Source organism: Larimichthys crocea, chromosome V (genome assembly GCF_000972845.2).
Source record: "Larimichthys crocea isolate SSNF chromosome V, L_crocea_2.0, whole genome shotgun sequence".
In the NCBI taxonomy this organism is placed as follows: Eukaryota; Metazoa; Chordata; class Actinopteri; family Sciaenidae; genus Larimichthys; species Larimichthys crocea.
The window spans coordinates 1,346,661-1,365,919 of NC_040015.1; the positions used below are offsets into that span (position 1 = coordinate 1,346,661).

General features: G+C 39.9%; 1 protein-coding gene across 1 annotated transcript in view; it reads right to left on the reverse strand.

Moving 5' to 3' along the window:
* Positions 1–1,661: 1,661 nt before the first annotated feature.
* Positions 1,662–19,259, reverse strand: part of ehd4 (EH-domain containing 4) — a 39,860-nt gene continuing 22,262 nt past the window's right edge. The window contains exons 4-8 of the mRNA XM_019263220.2: positions 11,789–11,955; positions 11,561–11,694; positions 11,191–11,302; positions 7,347–7,511; positions 1,662–5,632 (exon numbers count right to left, since the gene is read on the reverse strand). Of these exons, the coding sequence (XP_019118765.1) occupies positions 5,075–5,632; positions 7,347–7,511; positions 11,191–11,302; positions 11,561–11,694; positions 11,789–11,955 (1,136 nt within the window). The 3' untranslated portion in view covers positions 1,662–5,074. The remainder of the gene's footprint in view (positions 5,633–7,346; positions 7,512–11,190; positions 11,303–11,560; positions 11,695–11,788; positions 11,956–19,259) is intronic.

The window sequence follows — 19,259 nt, forward strand, 5'->3', positions numbered from 1 at the left end:
TCATGCTGTAAATCCAATGGCTTCAAAGTTCACACACACATGCATACACAAACTGACAGCATTAACACAAGCCAGTATAAGCAGGTTATTGTCTCAGAGTATCATCACTGTACGATGGGTGTCAAAGTTTAGTTCACTTGCTGCAGGAAAAAACAGCTCTGGTGCAGCAGATCAACATATTCTTAGAGTCTGGAATCGGAAGGCTTAACAGGTTTAATCCATTAGCTTATTAAATGTTTTGATGGGGACAGTTACTGTATATATTATGAGCCTTATGCTAGTGCCCTTATGCTCAGGCTCTGGATAAATAGTAGATAGAATAAACTAATGTACTGTAATAAGGAATAATGGTGAAGTGAAATCAGCCGTAAATTCATCAGGAATATCCCCTTTGTTAGGGATGTATTTTTTAGTTGAGATCATTTTAGTACTTTGTCAAATAAATAAATAAGAACAAAAATTAACTCAACAACTCAACACTGTAGCAATAATGTGAAGCTGACTCTCAAACCTGAGATGTCTGAGTTTCCTTTGAGGCACCAAAAAGCCCTAAAACACTTCCTTATAGTTGAACACAGTCTGGCAAAAGAAAGTTGTAATGAGTTAAGATAGACTTTAATGATACCGCACCGGGGAAATTCACATATCACAACAGCTCGTTTACACAAGGTGGAAAGGGAAATATGTTAATGGGCTCAAACATGTTAAAAAAAAACACTGAAATGATCCTTTAAAACACGAGTGTGTCTCCTTTCACTCAGACTTCCCTTTAAACTTCAGAGCTGAAAGAAAAACCTTCTTCAAAGGCAGATCAGACATTAAAAACACACATTCATGAGTGTGGATACAGTTTAATAAAACATACACTCCCTGCTGGGTCATGCATATGAAAGTGAATTATGTATTCATGTTTTAAAAACAAAAAGGGAGAGGAAAAGAAGCAGAGTTAAGTGTGTGTGTGTGTGTGTGTGTGTGTGTGTCAGGATTATGATTAATGACACACGTCCATCCTTCATCCTGCCAACACAACCTGACTGTAGCGCTACAGAGGAACAGGAAGTTATGCAACAACTGTCAGAGAGTTTTCACTGGAAAGAAAGAAATAGTCTGTTTCACTGGGGTCATTTGGGTGAACTGGCCCTTTAAAATCTTTTTGTCATTTTGATTATAAGTTATTATTAAGTTCTCAGTTCAGACCTTTAGTCAAACCAGATTTTAGCTACTATAAAGAGGTTAGAACTATGTCTCGTTTTCATATCTGCTGTCTTTAATTTGCCCAAAATGTCTGCCAGTGTCTCACTTGGACCTCTGTTTCGTCCAAAAGCCAATCTCCATGCCTGTGAAGTGAAGTCAGTACGGTAAGTACCAAAAGCTGGAGATCCTCAAATGTTCACTTGAGGCTGAACACTTTGACTGACAGGTAGGTGTCGTCACAGGTGTCTGGTGTCGCAAAACAAGCCAACAGCAGCAAATTAGGCTTCACAAAAAGTCTGTACTGTGTCGGATACCTAACAGTACAGCAACACATCCAATTTTATGAGATTATGGTATACTTTACAATTAATCTAAGAAGTAACCAGTTGTGAGCTGCCTAGCTGTAAAGTAAAATGAAATTTTCCTTTTAAACTGAGTAATGATATAAATAATCACAAACCATCAGAACATGTTGAGTACTTTATTGAATAAACTTTATTCATCTCCACCTCTGCTAACAGGATGAGATCATCAGTTAAACACCATCAGGACAAAATAACAGACTGTTGACCAGTAACACATTCAAACAACAAGAATACAAAATACATTGAAATCACAAAAATAAAAACTTTTACATTCAGATAGATGAAGATTTAATTTGAGATGTTCACTGAATGTACAGTCTGACTGCAAGAAGCGTCTTTACACACAGAAAGCATTAAAAACTGAATTTTCCCACTCCATCGAGCCTCCTTAAACCATCAGACAGCTGACTTTACATGTTTATCACTAAAATCCTGTATTTTATGGAACTTAAATCAACAAAAGAGAGGAATAGTGACTTTACAGACGTTCCCTTATGAAAAGCAGAAAAAGTTAGACCTGAATAGTTTCTGGTCAACAACATAAACTTTGCTCACATTTTTGTCTTTCTTTGCATGTTAAAGGCACTGAACAGAAGCCGCCCAGCTGCTGAATCCTCAAGAACAATTGCAGTCCTGTCATAGAAACAGAGGGCATCAAAACACATCTGACGGAGGCGTGTAGAACTAAAAAGGCATGGCTGTGAAAAAGTTTCGACCAAACAGACAAAAAACTGATTTTTTTTATGTTGAATTGTTGGATTTAAAATAAAGAGGCACTAATAGGCAAATGTGCAAATGTAGCTTTGAAACCTTAGTTGGAAGCAAGCATGTTAATGAGCTTATGAAGACGTCTTCAGACTGAATGCAAAGCAAGTTTTAGAGGCAGTATGTACGTACGTACGTGGAAAATTTGTCCCAAGAACATACGTGAAAGTAAAAAACTGGGGGAAGATAACATGTAGTCCCCAAACACACTGGTAGTGCATATGTTGCTAGCTACAGCTAATGTCGATTATGGTCAAATAAACAAAGATTGGAAAAACATAAGTAAGAGGAGCTGAAAAATATCTTTAGATTCAGTCTAAAAACACCTTCAGAGTTCATAATGTTGTCTTGCAGTTAATATTTGGATCTGTGGGTGACAGCAGGCAGCTCCTTCGCACAAAAAAGGCAAACTCTACCTGTCGTACTTAAAGGCACATTCAGAGCAAGCTTCACTGCTGCTTTTGTTGCTTTCATTGACTTGTTTTTTGAGAAAAAAATGGAAAATATTTTTAGGACTTTCCTTTTTATAGAAATCATCCAATCATAGCCTAGCAACATTAACATGGCATGGCATGTCTGTGTCAGTCTTTGAATTTCTCATTTTTTTAAACCTTTTTTTAACCAAAAACACAAGAGCAAAAGTCTAAAGAAAGGATTAAACAGTGCGTAAGTAGTCTTGCTCCTTATTGGATAAGTGGAAGTTTACACTCCAAGAACTCACGGTAGGATTTGTAACGTCAGTTTAATTAGCCTGCTAGCTACAGCGGATAAGAAAAATGCCAGTAGTCATTACAGCTGTTTAAATAGACGCTGGCTGAAAATAAAGAGCTGTTTTTAGGCTACATCTGTCTGAAATCCTTTGTTTTAACATGAACGTGAACAATTGCAGACATCACAGCAGGTTAAAGGTGGCGGGGCTTAGCCAATGTCTGTTCGTTGTTGTATTGTAGAACTTTTCTTTTTTATGTGCAGACTATATGGCCAAAAGTATGAGGACACCACTGGTCTGCTTTTTTCTGGAAAACTCTCAATGCTACAGCATACAAAGACGTTTCGGACAACAGCGATCAGTGTCAAAAGTTTGGGTTGGTGTGGATTTGGCCTGTCATTCATGTAATCATGGTAAATATTTCCACTGTAACTAACAAATATGTAGCCGTTTGTCAACTTTGTACAAAACAACAACAAATCTGCGGACTCACCTGTTAGCTTGCCATTCAAGAGAGGCACCCAGATGAAGAGCAACGCCTCGTCTGACTGCCTACTGTTATCAGTTAGTTGCCTGCCATAAGCTGATAAAAATGCCGTCAACGATAAGATAGGAAAGTTTATATGCACGGATATGTTGATTATGCTGCCCATTGGTGAAGTAAGAGCAGCAGTTTGACGAACAGAGTTTTAGAATATCTGTGTGTCCACAAACCTTTGGCCATATATTTTTCTCCATCTTGGGACCATGTTGAGAATAAGTATTTTAATTTTAGCATGTCAGCCCTCAGAGTTATTTTTTAGCTCATTATGTCAAACAAAACTGTTTCCATGGTTTCCATGAGGAGGAAAGTATGCAGTCAGCAGGGGTCAGAGGTCACTGGCTCTCCTCCTCTCTGCTGCTGTTTACAATGTGAGGAAGCTGACAAACTGTCGACCACAACACGTTTCAGGACGCCCTCCGTCCCAGAGGACGAGTTAACGGCGAGCTGCAGCCTCAGAATCATCTCTTCCCAACCGTGTGCTGTTCAAACAGGACAGACTCTGACCTTTGACCTCTGACGACCCCGTAAACCCTGTGTCCTGGTTCTGGCACGCATTCTGCAGCCGTGTGTCACGTGGAGAAGACAGTAAGTCATTGTTTTCCTGCTCTAAAACGTGGATGTGAAGACGACTCACGTGTGTCTGGCTTCTCTGATTTGTTGTTGGATTTTTCGTTCTGATGGTTGATTAATAATTTGAGTCTTTTTATGTAGAAATCATTAAATATTTGCTGGTTCCATCTAACAACAATACTTTTTAGAATGTAAATAAAACAACAAGGAAATGTAATCAAATATTTAAACAGGAAAAAAAAAGTGTTTGTGTGAAGAATATATTATCTTGATGTTGAATTACAGGTATGATGTAGATGTTATGAAATCTAAATATTTAAGAAAATAGTTTGATTTAATCTTTTTTTTTTTTAACTTGATTTATTTTGGAACCAACGAGGAGGAAAAGATGATTCAGGAGAGATAAATATATTGTAGGTGATCATTTTTATCCAAGCTGCTAACACGTGAGATGTACAGAGGCGTATATTAAGGCAAGAAGTTGGTTAAATATCAAGATATTTCTTTAAAATAGTCTTTTCAAGATAAAAGTGTCCAAATTAAAGCAGAATTAATAAAATAGCTACATTACGTTTTTTTCTTCTTCTTTGGTGCCTTGAAAGCAACTGAATTGTATGATATATATAAAATTTTACCAAAATAAAAGCGTAATATTCTTATCCTTCTTCAGCCACTTAATTTGTCTGCTGTTTTTTTAAACGCGTGATTAGCGGTGGCAATGGTTGAAGGTCATCTTGGTGGTGGTCTCCTTGTGTACATCCTAACCTTGAACCTTTGACCTTCTGTAGCTGTCTGTTTGCTGATTGGTTCTCCTGTTAGTCTGAACATCAGCAGCAGAAATATTGACCTGTGGTGATTTTATACATTTGGACCTCTTTCTCAGCTCAGCCAGTCTCTTTGGTGGCTTGCAGCACCCCAGTTAGCACTCTAGTCCTCGCTGTGGTTGTACAGAGCCTCTGCGGTGGGGTTTTTGCGGTGGGATGGGGGCACGAGGTGGTCAGGCAGCTCAGTGGGAAGCTCATAGCCCTCCAGTTTGATCTTGATGAGGTGCTGGGCAAGTGCAAACTCCTCGTCATCCAGCATGCCGTCCTGGTCGCAGTCGGCCAGCTTCCAGATCTTCCCCAGCACGGTGTTGGGCAGCCGTGAGTTCATCATCTCCTTCTTGGCGTTGACGCCGGTGATCTTGCCATTGATGGGCATAAGCATGTAGAAGATCTCGTCGTAGCGGTGCTTCTCGCGGCTGATGATCCAGTCATCGGCATCAGCCCCGGCGCTGATGCCCTCGCCGTAGCCATGACCAAAAGGTCCGTCCTGGGAGCCCTCAAAGGCACCGCCAGACACCATGGCCGGCGGCTGCTTGGACTCCTCCTCCCGGATCATCGTCATCAGGACTGCGATCTTTGTGGCCAACATTTTATCCACCGACTCGATCAGCTTCATCTTCAGAGAAGGAAATTTGCTGAAGTCATAGTGCTGCAACATGTCCTGCAGGAGAAGAAATACAAACCTTAAAAATCACAATTTACTCAAACTTTGCTTTGTCCAACATTTGGACTAATAACCAGGGTTGTTTCAAAAACATTATTATGCTTCTTGTGTATATTCATCAAGAGCCTTCCTTTCACTTTTGCTTCCACCTGCACAACATTTCCAGACGTTCATGTTTTGGTTCACTGTGACGCTCACTGCCATGAGCATTTCCCTTCATCCTTTCTTTCCTGTCCATGCCTATGCTGGTGTCTTTACCATGTTTTCACTATTTATTCGTTTGATTTGATGATTTTGATTTGGTTGGTTCTTTTTATGCGCTATATGGACGGGCTTAAGTGTCCTGAAATTATTATTATTATTATTATATAAATATGGGCTTATGAAAGAGACCCGTTGTAGTACCTACTGGCTGCTGACAGAGGGCGACAAAAAACACCATCAGACCATCAGTGAATCTAAAACTCTTGTGCAGGTTCACAGTAGGATGATGTCACAGATGAACTGAGCTGATTGGCTGAGACGTTTAGTGAGACCTGTCACACGATGATGAAGAAGAGTCAGACCAGCTGCTCTGTGCAGCTGGACACAGTGTCCTCTGCTGACCTCTGACCTCTGAACAAGAACATAGCACTGCAGGTGTGTGTGTGTGTGTGTGTGTGTGTGTGTGTGTGTGTGTGTGTGTGTGTGTGTGTGTGTGTGCGCCCTGGGAGTCACGTGTCACCAGGGAACTGAAAATATGAAATATCTCCTCTCGCCAACGATCCAGTAAATACAAGTGAAGCTGGGGAACACACACACACACACACACACACACACACACACACACACACACACACACACACACACCCCTGCAGTGTATCATCTCTACAGGCCTCAGACCAGCTGGTATATGTGTGTATGTGTGTGTGTGTGTGTGTGTGTGTGTGTGTGTGTGTGTGTACAAACCTCTCTGACATCAGTAAAACTAAAAACATGTTTACGGTCTTCTTCAGATTACAGTTCGTTCTCAGTTAGACGTGACGTACATGTTTTTAAGTCTTGCTTTCAGCCCTTCAGTGGTGGAAGAAGTATAGAGCTACATATAAAGCTATACAGATGACATTCATTTACTCAGATGACAAATGAAAAGCAAGGCTGTATTCAGATCAAGTCAGGCATTGCAGTGGTGTGTTACTGGGGGTGTGTTTATTTGCAGAATATAACTTTTTATTGCACTGATTCACTGGCTGTCTCGATACCATCGCTCCCTCACTCTCATTCACGGCCTATGTCGTGCAACCACTGCTATCCATCTCTCTCTCTCTCAAACTAAATAAAGCTTCTTTGTGTCAATACTTTGCAGCATAAACTATGAGACAGACTCAGATTTAGAAGCTGGGAACATGGAATAAACAAAACCAGAACACAACAGGTAGAGTATCAGAGTTTATCCATGTATCCACCTGGATCACGCTCAGTTTAAGTGATATTTAAGGCTGACTTGGGAGGTTAAACCAGTCTGTCTTTGGATTGGGTGCCGCAGGTCGCTGCAGTTTCCTCGACACATTCAAATATGTAAATGACCTAAAATGCCTGTCCCTAATTACTACCTAATACTTCTTTAAGTAGTACTAATAATAAAAGTAATACTAAAAACAAAAACATGATTCTCATTTTGCAGCTCTGATGTCACTTCCTGTTTGGGGTGTTTTTTTGTTTTTTTTTGTACCTGCATCTTGGTCACGTTGGGGAAGTCGCCGGGACTGATGTGATGCTCTCTCTGTAGGATTGTGTAGATCTCCGGCAGCCTCATGATCAGCTCCTCCTTCTTTTTCTCCCGGCCGAACAGAGACGGCATCTCCTTCTTCAGGTAGCTGATGATGTAAGCGTGCACCTGCAGAATAAGGTGAGACATAACGTATATATATGAGTCACCTGTAAACAAATACATCAACAAGAATCTGGATTCATGTGAAGAAAAGGCAACCAGGGAGAGTTCCACATTCAGAGAAAAACGATCCTGAAACAATCTGCCGACAGACAGAAAAACACACACAACGCCCTGCAGTCAGACCTCAGCTGAGCTCAGTTCAACATCAACACTACTAGTTTCCTCAATCACAGAGCAGAGAGGAAGAGACCGAGGACATGCAGGACAACATTAAATCACTTTCTTTTCCACAAGTTTGAAAATCATAAAGTCTAAATTGAATATAGTTATTATTATTTTTATATTATAAAAAATAATATAATGTTGTAGTATCTCATACAGTCATTTTCAAATCTGCATCTGCACCAGCACCACTGGTTACTATAATAACCAATGATAATAACGGGGGGGGCTTCACTGCCATGGGCAGTGAAGCCAGGTTGCGGTGCCCCCCAGTGGCTCCTAGACAGACTGGCTAGTAATGTTTTATTATTACATATTTTTGCTGTATTACTGTGAATATGTTTTTTTATTTGGTGTTGTTTTTATTATGTCTCCAACACTGTTTTATTCATAAAAAGTTTAATTTATTGCATTGGATGTTGTGGACCTGCTTTGGGTCGTGGTAGTACACATCGGTTCTGTAATCTGTCAATCCGCCGTCATCTGATGAAAATTTAGTCTCTGGGTATAACAACAGATGTTTTTAGGCTTCCAGACGATATCTGGAAATCCAGTAATGGATATCCAGGCCAGGACTTCGTCTGCAGTCTGATTAGCAAGTTCACACACGAGAATGACGAGAGAGACACATTTCTGCCCGTCTCTATAAACAGATATCATGAAAATTGTGGCCAGCCAATAGCTGGTTAAGAGACTGTATTTCAGCCAGTGCCTTCTCCCTCTTTCTCCACACAGACTGTTTACCTGCATGCATGCAAATAAAGCCTGCTCAAACATATTCAGACAAACAGAAACCAGAAACAGGAACGCCTCTGATGCCAAAATCTTGTCCCCCGCCTACACATTCACATGCAGAAATCTGTTTATAGAGATTAATACTCCGGAAATCTGTCAGTAAAAGTACAATTTTGTCATCCATCAATATTCTTCTTAAGAGAATCAACAGCGTTTGTTGTTGTGAAGGTTTTGTTGATTTCCGTCTCTTCCTCTGTTGGTCGCAAAGAAGGTTCATCAGCCCGAAGCTATTTATGTAAGAATAAAGTAAACAAGGACATGTCAATCACAGGTTTCACTTATGATTATTATTAACATTTTTATTATTAACATTATTATTATTATTATCATTATTATTGTTATTGCTGTTGTTGTGTTGTTATTTGGCTGCAGTCCACAAATGATTGTTCTCCCGAGTAAACTTTGATGCAGAGTTCAGGTGCTCAGAGGGAAGTCCAACACCCGGTCTGATGCCTTCAGGCATCCAGGTTTCCTACAGTTTCTCCTATAACCATTTTCTACCGCAGGAACTGCAGTTACCTAACATGACCTGTGTTCATTGTGGCCGGTTTATCTTTTGTTTCCAGAGTTCTGCTTTGTGGGCGAGATCCTGAAACTAGATCTGAGCTCTGGTTTTGGTTTTGGGACTCTTGTGTGTTTGTGTTTAAAGCCAAACAGAAACTGTGAATCAGTGAGTTTAACAAGAATTCAAAAGTTTAACTGCTTTTGAATCGATGTGCTGATTGTAAAGGAAGCGATCTAACTTTCATCACTCAGAGTCACTCAGTATGGAGGGACGGCACTGACCATGCAGACCACAATGGTTCTGTTATTTTTATAGTTTTAAAAAAGCTCTTCTTAACTGTTGCTGTAAGTCAGAACCCTGCAGAACAACTTTTAATAAACGGGAGCGTAAAGTTAGATATCTGTTATGTACATTGACGTGTTGATGCTTCGACCTTCAGCTCATCTATCCAAATGTATTTTTGTTGATTTATTGAATAATGGCCTAATGTACTCAGAGATTCAATGACCTCACTCCCTCCTTTTATACCCCCTCCCTTACTCGCTTCCTTCCTTCCTTCCACCTCCCATAATGCTGTTGGCCAGTATGAAGGATTGATGGCACTCTGCCCTCCTACATTCCTTCCTCCTCCTCCACCTCCTCCTCCTCATGATCCATCTGCAGGAGTGTAGTTTCTCTGCTGACCCGGCGTCAGTCAGTCTCTTGTTTTTCTCCTCCTTCATCAAAGTCATCCAGACTTCAAGTTATATTTTTATTAAAACTCTATTAAGACTCTCACTCATTTAAGCCATAGAATAACCTTACAATACAATAAACGCAATAACTGCAGACATTTTGGATACATTTTTTATTATTTCCTAATATTTTTAAGCCTAAAAATTCTCTGTCTATATTTTTAATTTCTAACAATCATACAAAGTTAATCTTCTTCTTTTTGGACAGATTCAGTGTGAACCAAAGAAACTTTAAAATTAACTTTCATTTAATTTCCTACACAGAAATGAATGAAATGCAGAAATATAGTCCAAATTCTTTTAAATTCTCGACACCTGATTTCTTTTTGTCCCTGATACTGTTTCATATTACAGATGTGACAGATTCAAGAACAAAGACAAACCTCTGTGACTCTTTGCAGGAGTTTTACCAGTTTTTGTTCCTATAAAATCGACATTTTGGTGAGATCTTCACCTGACAGAAACAACTCTTCACCTTGTGATCCAAAATATTCAAACAGTGAGAAACTAAAAAAACAAAATCATTCAGGATTAAAGTGAGAAGTTAAGAGAAGCGGAGGTCTCTCAAGGTTATTCAGCACTGGGAATGTTGGGTAACGTCACATGGTTGTGTGTGTGCTGCCAGATTCCTGTTTGTCTGGTTAAATCGGGGAACACTTCAGTGGAGATAAAACAACAGGGATTAATCTGAGTGAGTGAGTGAGTGAGTGAGAGAAGGTGGACATGAGTCATGTTCAGAGTTGAAGACGACCATCACTCCTTATGTTGAAACATGAAAAGAAAGAACGTTTTCCTAAAGGAATTCATTTTCTTCAAAACAACAGAACCATTCAGCTCCACCCTCTAAACATCAAACACACCTCCGTCAGACTGATGGAGGATACATTTCAAACCAACTTCTGATTTACAACTTCAAGCGTCACAGGAAATCGGCCTAAACAAAGCTCCATGATCACTTTGGATGAAACATCTATGAGTCAAGGTTCATTTTCCTCAGAATCTTCAAATTTAGTCTCACTTTTGCTTTCTTAGAATTAGAAACTTATTTTGATTTCTGCATTTTACTTTTCAAAATGAAACTACAAAGAACTAACTGTTTATTACATCAACTGAAAACTGGATTTAGTGTTGAGTTACTTTATCAACAAACTTTTAGCATTATGGAGTAAAAAAGAAAAACATAACAGAGGAGCTGTGAATTAGTTTAATCAGTTGGTTTATTTCACTTCTGGTGGAACTAACAGTTTCCCCCTAGTTTAAGTGTTTGTGCTAAAACAAAACATTTGACATTGGTCAAATTTTCTCACGTTTTCGACCTGGGATACACAACCAAACATTCCAAGATATCCCAAAATTCCAGGACAAAACAAAACACACCAGGAGTTTAAACGAGACCCCAAACACAACATGTCATTTCCTGTCTCACCTTAGCCAGCCTCGCTCTCTTGATGAGGTCGTTGAGTTTACGCAGCGCCGCGTTCCTCGGAAGACCCTGGATGTCCCTGAAGAGGTCCTGAGACTCTGCCTCAAACAGACGCCTGAGGAGGAAGTGGACGAGTGACTGAATGAATGAATGAATGAATAATACTGTAGGAAGAACAAACTTAAATCATGAACAAATTAATTAATTAACAGATTGATGGATGGCTGGATCATGGAACATATGAATAAATTAATGTAAAGGATGTAATGGATGAACAAGTCAAGACAACTAAAAGTAAGTGATATTAATGAACAACTAAATTAGTTTATGAAAGAATTAATGAATGAAGGAGTGAACAGTGCTGTTCTCTGACCTGTTCTCTGTGTTCTGGAGGGGTTTGGCCCAGAAGGATCCCAGATAAACTCTCACCACCTCTGGAGTGTTGATCACCTTCCCCAGCGACCACATGAGGGCACCGTACACCCGCATCAGCTGCTGTGTGTCCACCTGAGAGTACAGGTGAGGAACAAGAAGTTATATTACATTGCGTACAATGACTAAGCCGTTCACTCTGAATCTTCATCACCCTGCGTCATCTTACCTGGTCAGCCTTGTTGAGGACAACTCGGATCTTGTCGTCTTGTCCTTTGAAGGCTTTGATGGCCTCAGAGAACTCGTCAGAGATGTCCAGTTTGTGAGCGTCGAACAGCAGAATGATCCGGTCCACACGTTCCCCGAACCAGCGCAGGACTTCCGCAAAGTCATAACCTGCAGACAGACACACCAGAGGATTATTATTATTATTAATAATCGTTTCTGTACAAACACTTGGGATGAAGACACATTAAGATACAGCACTTAAGAGAACTTCTGCTTCACTCAAAAGTTAATTGCTGCAAGTATTACTTTTTTAGAAAAAACCTACAAACTCAGGAAGCTTTGCAGTGTTTAAAACCAGCCTCAAACGCAGCATAAAAGTGTCACCATTTATAACTGGCCTTGTATTTATCAAACTGTCAATGACAATGACATTTAATTGTGTGGAGTGTCTGTAAAAAAAAAACAATACAATAATTAAATAAATAATTAGCAAGAAGCTAACCATGCACATATCTTCTGGGTGTGCCCTAAATTGCACTCCTTCTGGGATGGTGTCAATGTCACAATTAAAAAAATACTGCGATACAAAATACCAAATGAATGCAAAACTATGTACCATGGAAATGTAACTGAATATGTAAATGGTAATAATAGATATATAGTCAAGGTACCACTAATTGCAACTAAGAAGGCAATAACAAGGAACTGGTACAAGCCTGATAGATAGATGGAACCATATAACAATGATTAAGAATTGTAAGAGACATCTATAGTTATAAAGTTATAAAAAAAAGTTAAAAATAAATAAATAAATAAAAATGGGTGTTATATGACAAAAACAGATGTATGAACTGAATACTGGATAAACCAAAGAAACTGGATTTATATTCAACCGTTCTGACTATGGATTCCTGCAGCCATGCATTTGGGTAGTTGACCCTGTATATATTTCGATTTTCTGCTTTTTCTTTGTTTTCTCTTTTTTCATTGTATGTATGAACAATTACAGCTACAACTACAATAAACATTACAGTTTAAACAAATAATAATAAGTAGTAGATTACTAGAACTAATTAATGATTCATTGTAATATTTACACCAATGATGAGAGCCAGAGCCAGGGAGGGAAATGCAGATAATTTCTAACTGAAGATCACTTAAAGGACGCTACTACCTCACTCTACTATGTCTTGAAACGTGTGTGTGTGTGTTGTGTAAAGTGATCTATGGCAGTCTGGGTGTGGCTCCTCTAACACTGGGTGACACTCAGAGACAATAGTCTCTTTTAAAACTTTAAACAGAGGAAAGTCAACTGTAAGAAAAGACAGATATTCTGCTTCCATCTGCAGTTTATGATTTTAGTTTTATTCTACAGTAACTGTTTCCTGTGACTCACTGCTGAGTCAAAGCTTTTACTTTAAGTGGATTCAAACTCAAAACAGACATCAGTGTAATTTTCTTTCTGTGTTGTGTAATTGTGTTTGCGCATAATAACGTTCAATGTGACACAAAAATGCAGTTTGCCCTAAGTAGTAATTAAGGAAATAATGAAAAATGTCACTTCCAGTAGTTCCACACTGGTCTTACCAAATGTCAGATTAAGCTTTTAGTCCAGTTTATATTAAAATGATATAAAACAAAGCATTTAGCTTATATTTGTCACAGATACACACACACACAAAAAAACAAGTAATGTGTTAAAAACATTCAAATCCAGTCATTACTCTCAAAGATATCAGCTGACGCAGAATACAGGACAAATATTTAATGTTCAAACTGATAAACTTTGTGTATTCTTTCTGAATTTGATGCAGCAACATTTCACAATTAAGTTGTGACAGGATCAACAAAAGAGTATAAAAACATCAGTTTCGAAAATTCCACAGATTAACAGGTTCATTGGTAGAAGGTGATAGTTGGGTATTGGGTATGAAAGGGGTGTCCTCAAAAGATTCAGTCGTTCACCAGTTGTGCGAAAAACTACAAATAGTCCAACAGTTTAGGAAAAACAATGTCTACACACAGTTTGAAAGAATTTAAAGGATTTTACCCTCTGCAATCCAGAATATGATTCAAAGATTCAGGGAATCGAGAGAAATCTCTGCAAGTAAGGGGCAAGACCCAAAACCAATACTGAATGCCTGTGACGTTCGACCCCTCAGGCAGCTCTGCATTAAAAACCCACATGACTGTATATAGGATATTTGCGAAATGGGCTCAGAAACACTTCAGAAAACCACTGATAGATATTGATAACATCCAGAAACACCGCCCACATCTCTGGACTGAGCCCATCTGAGACAGGAATAGATGTTAAGTGCTCTGGGATAAATGTATGTTTTTCAAAGTGTCCAAACTTTTTATGAATTAACAGATACACAAAAATCACAAATCAAACCAAAGTGCTGACCAGTGTCCTGTACGGACGCTAATATCGGTCCACCCGTCTGTTCATCATTCATGTGACCAGCAGGAGAAAAACCTCCACTTCCTGACAGGAAGTCCTATAATCCCATTAACCTCAGCTGTATTTTCTTTTGAGGTACCTTTGTATTTGTCTAGCTCTTAAAGGTCACCTTTAAAATTTACAGTTTATAAAACACACACACACACACACACACACACACACACACACTACCTGAGTGTACATAACCACCATACATCACAATCAGTCTACCTGAACACTCACACAGGCACACCTTCAGTAAACAATTCACTTGCAGGCTTCAGTCGACTGTCATTTTAAAATGGCCGTTCTCTGAAACCAGAGACGTTTTTTTTTTTTTAAAGTGACGCAGCACTGAACAGTCATTTCCTGTATCTGTGTCACATGGATTTAACCACTGTCACACCCGCTTTATGAAAGCAGCATCAGGTTCTGAGAAGTGAATGTGAGCTCAGATTATAAGCTATGATTATGATTCTTTCTTCTGAAGTAAATACTGGACACATTTTTCACAAGCCACATATTCTCTTAAATCAACATTGTGTAACTTTTCTCTCATAAACTAATGTCTGTTAACTCCTGTTGATGCTACACTGACTTGTAATCAGGTGAATGGTGTCTCTGTCATTCATACGTCTGTTCTCACACTATGTAACTTTGGGCTCCGGGTCAGGAGAAGTACGTAACGCTTTACGGCACTAAGTCACACACCACCAACTATTTGACTGATTTTGGTGAAACTGGATCATATTTTATGGAGAAAATGTTTTCTGCTTTTCCCTCTAATGTCCTCCGGCTGCTCCACCTCAACTCTCTGTGATTTACAGAGTTTCCTGATGGACAGTGAAGTAAACTGCTGCCAACTGTAGCTGCTGTTAGCTAATGTTAGCTCAGTTTGTTAGCCGGTTGCCCAGACTGTGAGCTCAGAGCACCGGGGGAGGGTTAATGTTTGTACCACAGGAGTTTTGGACCACTGGAAAAGGTGGGGGAAATGCTGACTGGGAACTGAGTCAAAGTAAGAAGCCGCCGGACAAGAGTAAATGTGGGACTGACTTTTAGTGGTTGGTGAGAGCTTGGTGAAATAAAAGGCTGAAAGACAGACACCGAGCTGGGCTGACTGCTGTTGGACTAGTCAGTAATATTAGCTGCTGCTGTGTCTGCTGTTGTTGACCTTGTTGATGTTTGGCTGTTAGCAAAGTTGCTGACCCACTAGTTTTTGGTCATAAGTAATGTAATCAGAACAATAATCTTCTGTTACAGAAAATCTCTGCTAAATCTTAAGTCCTGTATGTGTCTGTATTCTATGGGAGACCATGGCATGGTACCAGAGAGTACTATGGTTCACCTTCTGCATCAGATTTCAACCCCAAACACTGCTGTACACACTCACAACATCACTGCAGACCTGCACACCTCTGTTTGTGGATGCAACACACACACACACACACACACACACACACACACACACACACACACACACACACACACACACACACACACACACACACACACACACACACACACACACACAAAGAGTTGATAAAAGAAGAGGAAAAGAGGTTATCATGGAAGACTGTCACCATTATTTCCACTCTGAGTACTGAACAGTAAGTGGTACTTTGTGTGTGTGTGTAGGCTGTAGTTGTCATGTCAGCAAGGTCGTACACTGAGCATAGGGCAGCTACACACTTTCTGCTGCAGCTGGTTCCTCTTGGTTTCCTGATGCAGTGGTTTCAATATACTCTTAATTTTACCACATTTTTTGTGGCTCTCCAGTAAAGAACAAATGCACTGTGTTATGAACCAGTAAGATTACTCCTGCATATTTAGTTCATCAAAAAATTGTCCAGTGGTGTTAATTCTGCCGCTTAACTTCCGTAAGTAGGGATTATAAAATCAACATCAGACTGTGTATTAAACAATATGTTAGCCAGATTTGAACCATGTGATAGCCTGATTTAACTCTTAGCCTAATTTAAATAGTGTTTAGCCTGATATAAAGAGAGTAATGCACAGTTTACATGAGGCTAACAGTGATAACCTGATTAAACTGTGCTAACTTAGCCTGATGTACACAGTGTTGGTGTGAATTAAACTTTGTGTTATCGTAAAATAAACTGTGCATTACCCTGGTTAGCCTGATTTAAACTGTACATTACACAGATGTAAACAGAGCATTAGACTGGTGAAACGTGGCAATGGCAGGGCAGGAAGATTAAACACGCATGACAAAGTAAAAATATTAGCACACTAACATTTTCCAAATAGAAAAAAGCAATCTGAGAAAAACTCACAGTTAAACTATACATTTGATTATATAATCCCTTTAACTATTTCTATATGTCGAAGCTTAAATTTGATTTACGTTTACATTTAGTCATTTAGCTGACACTTTTATCCAAAGCGACTTACAGATAAGGCAACAATCAAGGTACAGTGCAATAAGAAAGTGTGACTGCAGCAATCAGTGCTGTGACAATTCTTAAAGAGGTGGATTTAGCATGTCCAGTTGTTGGTAGTGCTAGCAGAGGAGGTACTCTCTGAAGAGCTGGAGGTCTTCAGGAGGTTTTTAAAAGGTATAGACAGACACCCCTGATCTGGTAGGAACTGGTATGGCATTCCACCAACAGGGAACAACAGACGAGAAAAGTTTGGATTGCCTTGAGCGAACGGGTGGCAGAGCCAGGCGTCGTTCACTGGAGGAGCCCAACGGTTGTGAGATAACATATGCCTGTACAAGGGCGTTCAAGTAGGTAGGTGCAGTACCAGAGACAACTATAAGCCAGCATTAGCTTTTTTTAATTTAATGCAGGTTGCAAAAGGTAGCCAGTGGAGCTTGATGAGCAGCAGGGTGACATGTGACCTTTTGGGTTAGTTGTAGACCAAGCACGCTGCTGCGTAGGCTGGGAGGCCTGTCAGGAGGGACAGTCTCTAATATTAATGTGGATTTCTGGTACAACTTCACCTACTCCAAGAAGCAACAAGCATGTTGTTCTGACAACAGCATTGTCCTTTATACTTCAAGCTTTGTTTTGACCTCTTCAGACTAACAATGATGTGACGACACTTTTACTCCAGTTGGACCTCCTGTGGAGAATTTAGCTCCGTTGAGGTTTTTCCAGACTGGAACCATCCCTTCATGAATAAATGATGCGTGATGGTGTCTGATGGTGTCAGCACTGAGACCAGGAAGAGTCCCTACAGCTTCAGGTTACACCGGCAGGTTCAGGTGTTTGGCTCAGGTTTGTTCCAGGAGACGCAGTGCTGTGTGAGTGAGTGGTAAATACAGTCATCAGCCCAGGAAATTTCCTGCACCAACGAGAATCATTACAGCTCAACGCCGGCCTGAGAGACAGATTCAGAAAACTCTCCTGCTGAGTTTAATAAGAGGAATTCCTTGAATAATAGGTGAACTGTTCTCTGATTGTTCTGTTACAGGACTCATACTCAACTCATTACTTCACATGTTCCACTTCCTGGTCGAAGGGAAACACCTTCAGACTAACAATACTACTTCCTCCTCAGGGCTATAACTTACTGTATTTATGTCTTGGAAAAAACAGAGGTGTACAGAGGTTAACAGAGGAAGCGTGAGAGTCAATGAATAGGGACTGGTGAGGTGTTAGAGCAGTGTTATTCATTGTGGCATGGCAGCAAATAATTATAGAACAATGCAGCAAGAATACATACACACATAACTCCTAAAATACTGAATCTTACACAAGATGAATGGATCAAATTCTGATAGTGAAATGAGTCATTTTGCGGGTTGTAGTGCTCAAAAATGTATTTGCGGTTTACAGTCGCTTCTTTCTCAATGTGACCTGATGGGAAAGTATTTTTGGCCCGCTGTGCATCAAGACGAACACCGCTGCCGTCATTATGTTTGACCCAAGCTCAAACCTCCATGGCTGTGAAGTGAAGCCAACACAGGAAGTCCCAAAAACTGCAATTCCTCAACTTGAGTCTGGCTCCAGAAGTGAGTCAGTCTCCATAAGTCCTCATGTTCAAATGTCCAACTTCACAGCAGAAATAAACATGTTTACAGCCTGGTACAAAAAACTGTTTTGGTCTCTGTAGCTAATTTCCCCGTTCATGACAACTGTACTGAGGGTGAATTTATATACAACTCATCTGTTTAAATTATATTAATGAAATATGAATGTACAGCATGGACACTTGATTGACAGATGGGTGCTGTTAAAGATGATCCACACCTTTGCCTATTTTTAGATTAACCGATAGGCGGAAGAAGCAGCCAACATGGTGGCGGCGATAGCCACAGATATTTTACTTCAAAACAACTCTTCAGAAACCTGTGCATTCTTTCAAAAATACACCGACTGACACCAGTTCATTAATCAGTGATTCACGTGTACACACAGACAAAGAAGTCATCATCCTGCTGTAGAGCAGTGATGTAATGTTGGTCACTGAGTTCATTTACTAGATCAGGACTGATGGTGATGAAGCAGACCAGTAAAACCACAAACCTGGACCAGACTGGAGTGGGTGGGATCAAAGAGGACAGAGCCAGAAGAAGAAAGGATTACTGGCTGAAAGCCCAGGGAGAGCTGACTCAAGGTTCAAGAGTTAAGTATTTAAGTAAAAGAGAGGAGAGGAGAGGAATACAAGGAAATAAAGGGAAGACAAGGGAAGCAAAATTAAGAGAAGTTAGGTGAGCAAAAGTGAATAAATTTGATTGGAAAATTTAGTAATTGAGAGAAGAAAATGAAAAGAAGTGGAGAGAAACGAAGAATAGTGAAAGAAGTGTAGCGAAGAGAACTGAAGAGAACTTTAGTGAAGATACATACAGTGAAGGGAAATGAAGTGAAGTGAAGAACAGGATAAAGCAAAAAAGAGCGGCATGTTGACCATGCCAATAAATATCAGAGTGGAGGCGTCAAACGACATAACACATAATCCTGAAATAAAAACACAGCTCTCCTCCAAACTATGAGCCGTGATGCTGCCGTCAGACTCCACCCTCTGTTGATGGATGACTGGCAGCAGATCTGAAGTCTGG